The 13,462-nt window shown below is 35.9% G+C and overlaps 1 protein-coding gene across 2 annotated transcripts in view; it reads right to left on the reverse strand.

The window, feature by feature from the left end:
* Positions 1-1,391: 1,391 nt before the first annotated feature.
* Positions 1,392-13,462, reverse strand: part of LOC125786879 (uncharacterized) — a 70,132-nt gene continuing 58,061 nt past the window's right edge. For both annotated transcript variants that reach the window (XM_049470505.1, XM_049470506.1), the window contains exon 2: positions 1,392-2,386. In XM_049470505.1, coding sequence (XP_049326462.1) covers positions 1,490-2,365 — 876 coding nt within the window. In that variant the 5' untranslated portion in view covers positions 2,366-2,386 and the 3' untranslated portion in view covers positions 1,392-1,489. The remainder of the gene's footprint in view (positions 2,387-13,462) is intronic.

A 13,462-nucleotide genomic window follows, 5' to 3' on the forward strand; every position in this document is an offset into this window, starting at 1 on the left:
TTAAAGTAAGTAAATGATGTGTTGGTTGTTTGATGCTGCAGTTGGTCTGCAGGTTTAGGTTCAGCAACAGTATGTGCTGAAAGAATGAGATCAGATTCTGAATCAGTTTCTCTAATTTTGCTATTTATAGGTTTATGTTTGAGTAAAATGAACATTGTTGTTTTATTCTATAAACTAAAGACAACATTTCTCCCAAATTCCAAATAAAAATATTCTCATTTAGAGCATTTATTTACAGAAAATGAGAAATGACTGAAATAACAAAAAAGATACAGAGCTTTCAGACCTCAAATAATACAAAGAAAACAAGTTCAGAAATCAATATTTGGTGGAATAATCCTGGTTTTTAATCACAGTTTTCATGCATCTTGGCATCATGTTCTCCTCCACCAGTCTTCCACACTGCTTTTGGATAACTTTATGCTGCTTTACTCCTGGTGCAAAAATTCAAGCAGTTCAATTAACTTTAAGTAGGTTAATTAACTTTTTTTCTTTTACCTTAATTCTTAATTATGTTTCTTTTTCTATTTGACCTTTTGCCTTTTTTACTTTTGTTTTATTTTTTTTTTCTATTTGATCTTATTCCATTTTTGTTTTAGTATCATCTTTCATTATTTACTTTTTATTTTTATTATTATTATTTTTGTTTATTGTTACATAACTATTTAAAATACTGAGTTTTCTTGTTTTTGTGTTTATAATCTTTTAAAGTCACTGCTTTATTTTTCCCTTGTCTGTGCTGTATATGTGTTACACATGTGAACATGTATTTTTTTATGAAAAACGAGTGAATTATTCTAACTGAATCATCACCTGTTAGAGGTAAGGAACACTATTGCACTAAATATTTATTAGAATAATTAGTAATGTTGTTAGTAATTAAATATTTACTGCTTGTTATGATTTTTTTTGGGGTTCTTTTAAACAGTTAAACATGCACCAGGTCAAACTGACCCGGGAACACCATTACTGTTCCTGATAAATAAACATAACAGGAAGGTTAATCCAATCTCTTTAAACATGATGTTCAATTGGGCTCAAATCTTGTATTTATCTTTACTGAAGTACAGGAGTGATACTAGCATTTTAAGAGTTAGAATATAAACACTGCTGTTGACAAATCAGGTTAAAATTATCAGTGGATCAGGAGTGTTAGCATGTTTAAAAACTGTAACGCTGTGAAATAATTTTATTGAAGTATCTCAGTGTAAAATCTCAGTTACTAATGTGATAACAAGACTCAGGAGACAACAACAGTCTTTTATGATGCTTTAATCAGAGACAGATCAGAAATGCAGAGAAGAAGCTGATCAGAACTTCCTGTTACACACATTATTCATTTAAACTGATACAGACATCGTTAAACTTTGTTAAACATGGTTGTTTTTCGCTATTAACGGGTTCTCTAAGCGTAAGCGTGTTCTCAGTGCAGACAGATATGTGATTATGTTGATTATGATTACTGACACTGAGACTGAGCCAGAGGATATCACTCTACATAATAAGCAATATACAGAGGTGTAATACTACAACTACTCAGATTTTTCTCCACAACGTTGCAGCCATGCTCTTTGTAGACTCTCCGAGCTTCTTCTCCCACCAGCACAGTGAAGTACTGGATCTTGGAGGTTTCTCCAGGCTTGTACCACAGATAAACAGCATTTCCACATTTGGCACAATGGAGATTGGTATCACCCCTTACAAAGTGGTTTTTTTTCAGGTGATCCTCATCATCTGCACAGAGAGAAACGCCGAGGGAAGTCATGCCACTGGCATCGGCATCTGTGGTACGTTGATACCAGAGGAACACTAAAGTAGATTTTGCTCCTCCATTGGTGTTTTGATCCACTCGGAAGAAGCCTTTTTTGAAGTTATCTGTGTCTACAGTGAAACACTCAGAACCTCTGATGTCGGAGATGTAGGTTTGTTTGTTCCACTTCACCCAGAGATAAACTGGATCTCCATCAGTGCCGAGGTTCAGATTACAGCCCAGACGCTCCCATCCGGACTTGAACAGGACTGGCTCATCCGTTACACTGATGGTCACCCTCAGATCCACAATGGAGACGTCAAACTCAGTGGTGCCACTCATGTACCACAGGAATATCTGGTCACCTTTTGTTCTAGCATTTAGGTTTCTATTTACCTTTTTGAAGCCAGCAGCAGTAAGACCAGCCTCCATCTCTGGTCTGAATGAGAACTGGATTCTGTTGATGGAGGAAAGGCTCTCCTTTTTGTACCAGATGAACATAGGTTTCCCTTCGGTTCCACTGTTGAGGTCACCCTGAACTTTAGTGTAGTGCTCTTTTCTAAATTTCTCTTCATCCTGTGGACCGGTAGAGATCTGAATGACTGCGTCAGACATGTTGTGGTTGTATTGGAATACCTGTTATAAAAAGGACCAAAAAACATATGTTTGTGTGTCACCAAGGAGACAATCATTAGTTCTGAATTTACCACAGGTAGGTTTTAAAATATTGCATTCTGTATTCTAGTATCTGTCATGCGTAACAAAGCTGCTATGAATGTTTTTCAGAAATAAGTTTTTAAAGTAATTCCTATACAAGCCTTTGCCACAATCAACCCTATAAAAAGGGGTAGTTGGAGGGTTTAGGAAGTCGTTTGCCCTGGTTCACCCCTCCTCTTTCCGGTGAACTTGACCTGAATATCTGGAGTGCATTATGTCTCCTTATGTTGTGTAGCTATGTAGTTTTCACTCCGTCCTACCTCACACCAGGCTTCCCCGTTGCTTTTGCAGGGCAGCTGCGTTAGACTATTTCGGTTTAATTATTGTGCAGTGCATAGCCGTATATTACTATTTTGTATTTTTGCACTTGGCCTATAAACTCAATATAAAAAAAAAATCGTTTGTTTAGAAATTATGTTATATTCTTAAACCATGTTAAATTGTATTAGATTAGAGGAAATTCATTCAGACATCATTCTTTTTTGTCCCGTTACCGCTCCGCAAAAAATCCTTCTTTTAATCCTGCGCTCGCCGCCACATACACATTTTTGCCGCTCCTGCCCAACGGTCCTAATATAAATTTAATTAATTACATTTAGTGCTTAAAATTTACATTTTATTTATTGAAACCGAACTGATTAGTGCGTTCGCGTTTCTTACCACAGTCCAAACATCATCGGTGTGTGTGTGCGTGTCGGTCCATTCTCCGCTCTGAGATTTGTCCTATACCTACTCAACGAGCGAATATCCGAATATACCCGAATATTCGGGTCCAGCCCTAGTAGCAATATAACTCTCTTATTTTTTAATTATTAGATATTTGTAGAATTTGTAGAGATTAATGAGAGAATTGTTGTATTATTTTTAGACGTGGACAGGCCAAGTTCCGATTGAAGGACGTTAAGCTCTCTTTAGCTGCTCCGGTTTTTGTGGTGCTGCTGCTTTCTCTTTTGGTAAAGCTGTTTGTTTCAGCTGTTAAACTGTTATATTAATACAATTTTAACGGGCCTAAGATTGATTTTTTGTCCATTATTTTGTTTTGTTTATATATACATTTTCCCTTTGAGTGTCGCTTGGTTTGTTTAATTTCATCCCAAGAAGCGTTTTTCCGTTTTTTTTTCCGTTTTTTTTCAGTATTACAAGTTTTCGTAATTTTCTTTGGTTGTGTGGAGAATTTCGTTTTCTTTTTTTTTTAATTCGTTAGATTATATTTTTGTCAACATTTTGGGTTTATTTTCGTTTGTCATTTCTCTAATAATAATGGTACGATTCGTCTGTGAGAGGATGAATCAGAACCTGGCCGCTGTGCAGCATCCCGAAAAAAAGGGTGATTGACTTCACACGTGTCGGAGGAGGCGCGTGCTCGTCCGCATCCTCCAAGGGTCGCAGGTGCCACCGGTGATGGGGACGCACAAAGGGTTGGGACAATTGGATATCCAAATTGGGAGAAAAATGGGGGAAAATCAGAAATATAATTATAAAAAAAGAACGTCTTTGTTGATTACACCCCCGACATAAAGTAATAATACATATACACATATCAGCTGCTACCAAAAACATGGTACGCCAACAAACTTGCTCTTTTCAATATCCGATCCATTACCGGCAAAGCTCTCTAGTCTATGACTTTATCATGGACTATAAATTGGATTATTTGTTCCTTACGGAAACTTGGCAGCCACAAAATGATTTCCTTTACCTTAACTCAGCTACAACACATGGTTTTGTTTACATGAGCAAATCGCGCTCATCCGGCAAGGGAGGAGGTCTTCCAATGATCTATCGTGAGAGTTTGAAGCTAACAACAAAATTAGTATAATCTATAAGCAGCTTGGTGGCTGGAGTCTATCCCAGCTGGCATCGTGCGGAAGGCAGTATACACCCTGGACAGGGCACCAACACTCACACAGTCACACCTAGGGGCAATTTTTATCCAACATCCAATTAGCCAATCTTTGGACTTTGGGAGGAAACCTGGAGCACCCGGAGGAAACCCACGCAGACACAGGGAATTATATAATATAATATAATATAATATAATATAATATAATATAATATAATATAATATAATTGATTATAAAATAATAAATAATAAAATAATAATAAAATAATTGATTATAATTAATAGTAATATAATATAATTGGTTCAACCACGAATATAATAATTTTTCTCCCTCAAAATTGGCGGTCCCTGGTGTTTAAGGTGCTGAACTGCAACCCGAATGCCCTTCAAGAAGCGAGTAACGAGAATAAGGAGTGGGTCAGGGGACTCGTTAATCTGCGAGTGAGTTTACGTAGTACTTTAGTTACGCACTAGTTTGGGAAACACTCTTTAATTAACGATCAATCTTAAGTACGAGTTAACGAAGTTCTTAGCATTGCAGAGCTTTCGGGAAACCCACCCCAGTACAATGATTTTTCAGTCTACTCATGCTTAAGTACAGTTTATTAACACTGAGATTAATAAATAATTGATCAGTGATTTATTCGTCTACTCATGCTTTAGTAGAGTTCAGTAACACTGAGATTAATAACTGATCACTACAGTAATGTATCAGTCTACTCATGCTTTAATAAAGCTTAATAACACTGAGATTAATAAATAACTGATTAGTACAGTGATTTATCAGTATACTCATGCTTAAGTAGAGCTCAGTAACACTGAGAAAAATTACAGATCAGCTGTTAGAAATAAATCTGGTATGTATAAAGTAGCTGTTGTGTCATGACTGCATAATCTGTCATTATTAAAACAGTTTAGATGGTTGTGTTTTATTTTTTGTCCGAAATAATTTTAACTGATTCTCTTTAAATGTGCAATAAAATGTAATGTGGTCTTTATACAGTTCTAAATTGTCAATATTTGTTTTCCATCTTTCCTGTTCTTCTTCTAGAAAATATATGATTTTATTTTCCATTACTTGATTACAATTGTCAATTTTGATTTGTTAAGAATTTTAGATAAAACATAATTACCAGTGAAAGATGAGAGATGTCTTTCTGGAGGAGATGTGGAGAATGGGTCTTCTGCTGAGATGGAGAACTCTGGCAGATGATGAACCACCCCGTTTATATACAGTAAGAGAGGAAATAGGGAGCGGCGCCTGAGAGACTGAAGACCAATCAGAGTGAGAACAGATAAATATTTTTTCTTGGAAACTTTTTGTTGTTTGCAGTTTTGGTCCAGATGCTGTAGCTCTGCAGAAACGGTTTGCCCTGGAGCTTAAAGCTTAAAGTAATACTACTTTCCTGAAGGGACAACTGAACTATCAGTCAGTTTTAATTACAGTCTTCAATAAATGAACTGATAAATAAATGGGTCCTGACAGGTCTGAGATTTATGAGTGTTGGATAGATATATAAATATTAAATTGGTGTTAAATTCACATCCAGGATTGAAATATATACATAATAACAGTAATATGTTATGGGTATTATTTAATAATGGGTATTATGGGTATTAAGTAAGTACATGTTATCTTCAGCAGTGGAATAGGAAAAAAGTGCAAAAGGTTCAGTAATGCAATTATAAAAGTGCACTAAAGTGAGCATGTGCCTCTGAGAAATGTCCTTGACATGTAAACGTGTAGAGAATAACGTGAATGGTTATTTCTGAGGTAGGTTCAGGAGTCTGGTAGCAGTGGGGAAGAAGCTGTTCTTTAGCCTGGTGGTTTTGCATTTCACACTTCTGTACCGCCGGCCTGAAGGCAGAAGAGTGAACAGTCCATGGTGGGGGTGGGTAGAGTCTTTGAGGATGGAGGCAGCTCTCCTGAGGACTCTCTGGTGGTAGATGCTCTGCACGATGATGTCCACGTGAGGTCCTCACTGATGTGGATGCCCAGGTATTTAAAACTGTGAGGTTGTTGTCCTCACACCATGACACCAGCCGTGTCACCTCCCACCTGCAAGCCACTTCATCTCCGCCACTGATACGTCCTGTCACTGCGTTGTCATCTGTGAACTTGTAATAAGTGTGTAAATGATGAACAAAAACACAAAACAACATAATTGATAAAATGCAGTGTTTTATTTTACCTTTTAAAGATGTCACCCTTGTTAATTAAATAAAGGTTTATCTTCACAAAAAAACTGAGTACTCATTTGGAGTTTGGGGTATGAGCTCTCTGTGTGTTTAGGGTTTTTTTTATCTGTTCCTGTGATTTTGGTCAATTAATCAAATCTCTTAAAACATGCTGCTGCTAAATTGGGCTTAAATCATGTAATTACCCTTAGTGAAGTACAGGACTGCTACTAGCCTTTTAGCATTAGCATGTTAACACATAATAACAACTCCAAACACAAACCCACCTCCAAGATGAGAACTGATTTGCTGAGAAGCTGATAGAAGCTAATAATTTGGACCTTTCAGGCAGTATTTGTTCAGACCTCCCCATAAAACATTTTGGGTTTCTATGATCCAAAAGTTAAGGTCATATACGTGACTATAAACTGTATTTTTATAGTTTTACAGTTCATTATTATTTTTTTAACTTGCCATTGCTATGCTTTAACTGCTATTTACTGTTTTTTTTCATTCAAGAATATTGTTTAATGTTCCCAATAAAAAAAAAAACTTATAGGAATTATTATTAAAAACATGAAATCATACAAAAAAGAATGTTGGTGGGTGCATGCGCAGTGCCGTAAAGAAGCACATATTGATGGGAAGCATAACTCGACAGAACAGTTCCCCCCCTAAACACACAGACCCCAGGCTACACAGCTGATTCACACAGCTCCTCTCCGGCTAATCGTAATAAACACTGCTGGAAAAAGTTTAGCTGCGCTGCCATGGAGAACCAAACGCACAAACTTTGTGTGATAAAATCAGCATAACATAAACACAGCGGACATTGTGAGACATTTCCCACCACCAAGACTTTCAGAAAGGTAAACTCAGTTTGTGGACGCAAGTTAAGCACGTATCGTAGCGCAGCTCAGCTAACTTGTTAGCTAACGTAGGCAGTTTGATATGTCTAAAGTTTAGTTCAGCGTTGTTTAATGTCTAAAAGGGATCTATGTAATCCATGATCATTAGCTATAAGGTATTTAGTTTATATTCGTCTCAATCGCCTGTTAACATGGTGCAGACAAACGCATTTCATACAGCTTTCAGTGAATTTTAATATACCATTAATTTAGGCATTTATACATGTTAATTAATTAATTAATTAACATACAGGATTACAAAACACTTTTCGTCTCCATTAACCTTCACTGTTTCTCAGATGTCATGTCTGTTGCTGAAAGCGTTCCCAAGTCTCCCACATCCAGCTCTATCAGCGACTCCCACGCTTCTAACTACAATACCCAGAACGCACCACACCATGACACCACACTCACACCCGATCACATGACACATCAACTGACACCACCAGGAAGTCCCGAATACTGATTATTCCCTCAGTATATAAGGACCACGTTCACGCTCACACCTCGCCGAGTATCTGTTTGGTTTATCCTGCAATACAAAGCGTTTCTCTTGCCCTTGTCTAATTCCGTGTATGATCCTGTTTTTGTTTTCTACCGACTTCGATTTCTGCCTTTTCCCTTGTATTGGATTTCTGTGCATGACCTGGACTGTGTTTGCTACCTTGTATTGACGTCATTTGCCACATGAACGTCATTTTCCGTGATTTAATTGGTCACGTACAGAGAGTCACGTTTCTCGGATTCGTCATTAGCTCCAACGGCGTCCTTATGGACGATAATAAAGTTGCAGCCGTTACTAGCTGTGTTTATTGACTGTACACTGTAAAAATGAGGAAAGAAAAAAACAATATAAAAAATGTATTTATTGAAATTAGGCACAGTTCTTTAAATGGCTCATATGAGACCTGCTTTAAATCTGTAATACTGTACTAAATAATGATTGCTTTTCACGCCGCCTGACTCTCCTTCCACTCTTCCGGACTCTATTTCCCAGAATCCTATGCACTCTAAAAAACAGAGGTACGATAGGAGTACTTTTTTGTACTTAAAGGTACACTCTTCATAATTGTACCCTCAAAGGTACAATATTGGTCTTTACAGGATCAGATTTGTTCCCTCTGAAGTACAAAGTCATTTCTAACAGCAATAAGTACAGATTTGTACCATTTAACCAGCCAAAAGGTACATTCAGTATTCTGTATCACTATACTAATAAACAATATATATTTTAATTGCACATTTTTTTTATTTGAAAGCCAGACAATTTTGGATAATCAAGTTTTTGAGCCATATTTAGTTGATGATAATGTTTATAATCTTTATAATCTTTACTGGCACAAAAACCATGGGTACAAAAAAGGACTTTGACTGAATGGTACTTTTTTGTACCTCAGTATAAGGTACAGCCCCAGCGACAAGCTTTGTACCCTTTTAAGTACAAATCTGTACTCACTTTTCTTAGAGTGTGGTTTATGACGTCACCGTCAGTCGCTCTCCATCACCCAATCACGTTACACTCCAACGCTCAGACTCACCTGTGTTCTGAGGAAGTTCTGGATTATGCTCATTATGTTTCCTGTATTTAAGGCTGCATTATGTAAACAATCTTTGCAAGGTGTTGTCCACTTTGGTTGCATACTAAGCGTTATTTCCATGTGTTCTTCTAGTGCCTTTTCGTTACGACCCTATTTTCCGATAAACTTATCATTTTAAGTGCTTTCTTAATTTTTTCAGAGCTTCCACACACACACACATGGGCACCATTTTAAAATAAGACTACCTTTATAAAAGGTTTATAAATGGTTTAAAAGTTTAATAATTGTTACTAATTAGGTTGTAAATGCCTTAAAAATCATTAATAATCAGTTATAAATCATACGTAGCAGGGCAGCAATATAGATGGCTGTGGATTCACTATTTGGCAAACAACAGGTCAATGTTGCCCTTTCTAATTACGTGTTATAACTGATTATTAATGATTTTAAGGCATTTACAACCTAATTAGTAACTTTTAATAAACTAATTGTAAACCAGGAGTACCAAGGCAAGCATGGTGGTGGTAGCATCATGGTGTGGGGGTGTATGAGTGCTGCCAGCACTATAAAAGATAAATTCCAGCATATACTGTGGAATACATTCTGAAGCAGAGCATGATCCCCTTCCTGTGCAGCTCTAGTGAACTCTATATCCAAGAGAGTGGTGGAAATAAGAGGCCGTGTTAGATATTAATGGTGATCACACAAAATATTGACATTTTGGGCACAATTTGGCCATTTTCTCTCATTAACATTAGTCTCTGTGTGTTGAGTTATTTTGAGGGAGCAGTAAATTTACACGTTTATACAGTAGCTGTACACTGACTCCACTGTATCAATGTGTGGTATCTTCAGTGTGAAAAGATAAAACATATATATAATAAATACATATTTATAGAAATGTGAGGGGTGTACTGACTCTTGTAAATGACAGTAACAATACAGTGTGGTGCCTTTTTGTTGTTTGTTTTGGTCCAGATGCTGTAGCTCTGCAGAAACGGTTTGCCCTGAAGCTCAAAGCTTAAAGCACTTACAGTAATACTACTTCATATCCCTGAAGGGACAACTGAACTCTGAGTCAGAGTTAATTATAGCCTACACTAAATAAACTGAGAAGTACATAGGTGCTGACAGGTCTGAGTTTGTGAGTGTTGGATAGATTACAACTGAGAAGCTGAATGACCTTTCATCTCTGGAGCGTGTGTGAGCTGTAGATTCACTGTGTTATACAGTAATAGATAGTAATATCTAGTAAACATTGATAACTTCCAATATACATTCATTAATTAGAAAAATAGATCCAAACAGACTGTGACAGAACAAACTAATTATTTTTCAGTCCTGTTCTGTCCCTACTCTATTTTCTCAGTGCATACACATTTACTCAACTATTTGTTCAGTTAATACTAATTCCTAGTGATGTCAAAATCAAAATGCGGATTCAAACTGAATCGATTCATTTGAATCACGGTTTTCCGAAACACTGTTTCGAAGTCCGTATCAAAAGAGGAAAGCCACGCGACTGTTCCTAAAACGAGTTTCGTTACGTCACGCAGTTTCGATTCGTTTCGAATCTTTTCGCGCATTTTAGTCCACGCTTAAGTTCAAGCAGCTGGTCTGAGATCAGAATGCTTGGTCTCTTATCTGCCCAGAGGAAAAGAAGACCCTATGGATTACTGGCTCAGACACTTTGCCGTCTTTCCTCATCTGTTTCAACTAACAAAAAAATATCTCTCAATTCCAGCAACCCAGCAGTCCAAGCACTGAGGAACAGATCCTGTTTATTAATAAAAACAACTGATTACTTGTAATGTTTAAAAAATAAAGTATTACACAAGCCTTTCCCTACCCTGCAATGTTAAATGAATAATGTCAGCTATATAAATCCACTGACTAACAGTGTATCATAATGAAAATTACTTAATCTTAATGTCATTATTAAAACAACCCTGCTCTCTGCAAAATGATATGTTTTCATGACTCAAATTTATTTAGGGTCACAATATGCTATGGGGGAATATTTCTTTAATTTTTCATAAAAAAACACATTACTTCTGTTTCTGTTAAGAAAAAGTTGTGGCTTTAGGCCCTGGTTGCCCACTAGATGTCACTGTGGCGTGTGATGATTCGAACGTCTCACAAGATCGGATCATTTTCCAAATCAATTGGTTCATTTGATCCAATCTCCCAAAAGCCCCACTTTTGCTATCACTACTACCCCTTTTAAACGTTTTATAAACATTTCGCTAGCTTAGATCATATCTGACATTTTACAGTTTAAGTATGCTACTGGGACATACATTTCTGTTTAAATAGCTGCCAGTACAATTTTCACATTCAAACACTCACCTGTGCTCCACTCTCTTCTTGGTCTGGCCAAGGGCCCACCCTCAGTCCTAGCTGCCCTTATATACTGCCTGAGCAAAATTGAGGCATGCTCACTGGGCCCCATTTTGGGCCATACCATTTTGAGGGCATTCTTTGGAGTTTAAAAGATTAATTATTCTTTCCTTTTCTTATTTTCATGTTTATTTTATTGGATTATGGCCTATGGTGTATGAAATGATTATTTTGAGAAAAAAAAAATCCATTGCATATTTATTTGATTTATTGTTTGTTTTGTTTATAATTGTAAATTGGATTTTATTAATGTGTGTTTTTAACTCTTTTTTTTAAAACCATGAGAAACAGGGTTAAATAATCTCATTATGCTGTAGATACTGCAGGTGAGCATTCATTCACTGGAGTCAGATTTAAAGGCATTTCCTGGATTTTTGATCTTTTTAAAGAGGTAAAAAAAAGTATTTCTGTTTTGTAAGGAGCTTAAAATGTTAATAAGAGAGTTAAAAGGTTATTAAAACATCCAGAGTGTAAATATGTGATATATAAGTTGAGACAGCATCTCGGTGGACAACAAAAATGGCACTGATTGGTAAATGGGTGGCGCTATATAAAAGGAAATTCATTTTGCACATTTTTCTTAATTACTCCAGAACCATAAGACTTACATTCAAAATTCTGTATTGGTAAAGATGATGAAACCCAACTCTGGAACCATCACTGCTGTTCCTCACAGCCATGTTCGGATATTTAGTGTGAGAACAGGAAGCTCTGCAGGTAAACTCAGGTGTTTGATAAGGACACCGCAGTATTCAGGGAGTTTTTAGGGAAGTCCTGTTATCTTATTCTCTGTTTACTGAAGTTAATTCAGTTTATTTCAGCCTCTGGTTCAGGAGATAAACCAGCTGAGGGAAACATGTGGCCTCAAAATCAGCAGGAACTGATCTGCATTAATTACACCTTTATTACAGGATCAGCTCTGATATTCAAATCCTCCAAAACCCTGAGCTAATTCAGATATATTCACTAAACCATATCCTCTTTACTGTAATATATACACACACAGATACGCCACAACATTATGACCAGTAATCCTAATATACACATCTGATTAAGGACATGTGAGGAACATGAGGAGAAAATGAATGATAATCTGAACTGATCTCAACTTCCATATTTATCACAGACAAAATTATACCATCCCAATATTAATTATTTACTCATTATGTATTCCACCCAGCACGTGGTGTCTCAGGTTTACTGGGTTTGGGCCCCAAAAAATAAAAAGCTGTAACTGAGCAACACATCAGCATCACATATACATATACATACATATACTCAATTATATACTTTACTTTACATACATATACTCAATTATATACTTTACTTTACATACATATACTCAATTACACTCACAGTTATATTAGAAGAGTAGATCATAGTATATAACGTGACATTTATCATTAGTAATAATTAGTAAAGTCATACTTATAAAAATATTACAGAATTATTTCAGAACTATTACTATACTTTTATTGATGTATTGATAACCTATATCTGAACTATAACTGAACTATTATACAACTATTACTGATCTATTACTGAACTACACTGAAAAAAATGTGGAGTAGGATTTACTTAAAAAAACCTTGTACACGTTTTACACACAGAAATACTAAGTAAATTTAACATAGCATTTTTTTAAGTAAAATTTACTTGCATCTCCTTACAGTTTTTATTAGTAATACCAAAGTAAAATTTACTACTGAAAGCAAGTATTTTTTACTTAGTTATATTTTGATTAAAAATTACTAGTAAAAACCTTGTACACGTTTTACACACAGAAATACTAAGTAAATTTAACATAGCATTTTTTTAAGTAAAATTTACTTGCATCTCCTTACAGTTTTTATTAGTAATACCAAAGTAATATTTACCACTGAAAGCAAGTATTTTTTTACTTAGTTACATTTTGATTAAAATTTCTGGTAAAAAACTAGTACACATATTACACTAAAAACTCCAAGTATTTTGTTAATAATGGGCACTGCTTAAAACACCTCCCTGAAAAATGAAGACACACAATATCCACAAAATATAATTTTATTTTTAAACACAAAACACACAGTAGTGCTTGAAAATATCAACCCTTTTATTTGAGGCAAAGCTACAACGTTTACACAGCCAC

Source organism: Astyanax mexicanus, chromosome 22 (genome assembly GCF_023375975.1).
Source record: "Astyanax mexicanus isolate ESR-SI-001 chromosome 22, AstMex3_surface, whole genome shotgun sequence".
Taxonomy (NCBI): Eukaryota; Metazoa; Chordata; class Actinopteri; order Characiformes; family Acestrorhamphidae; genus Astyanax; species Astyanax mexicanus.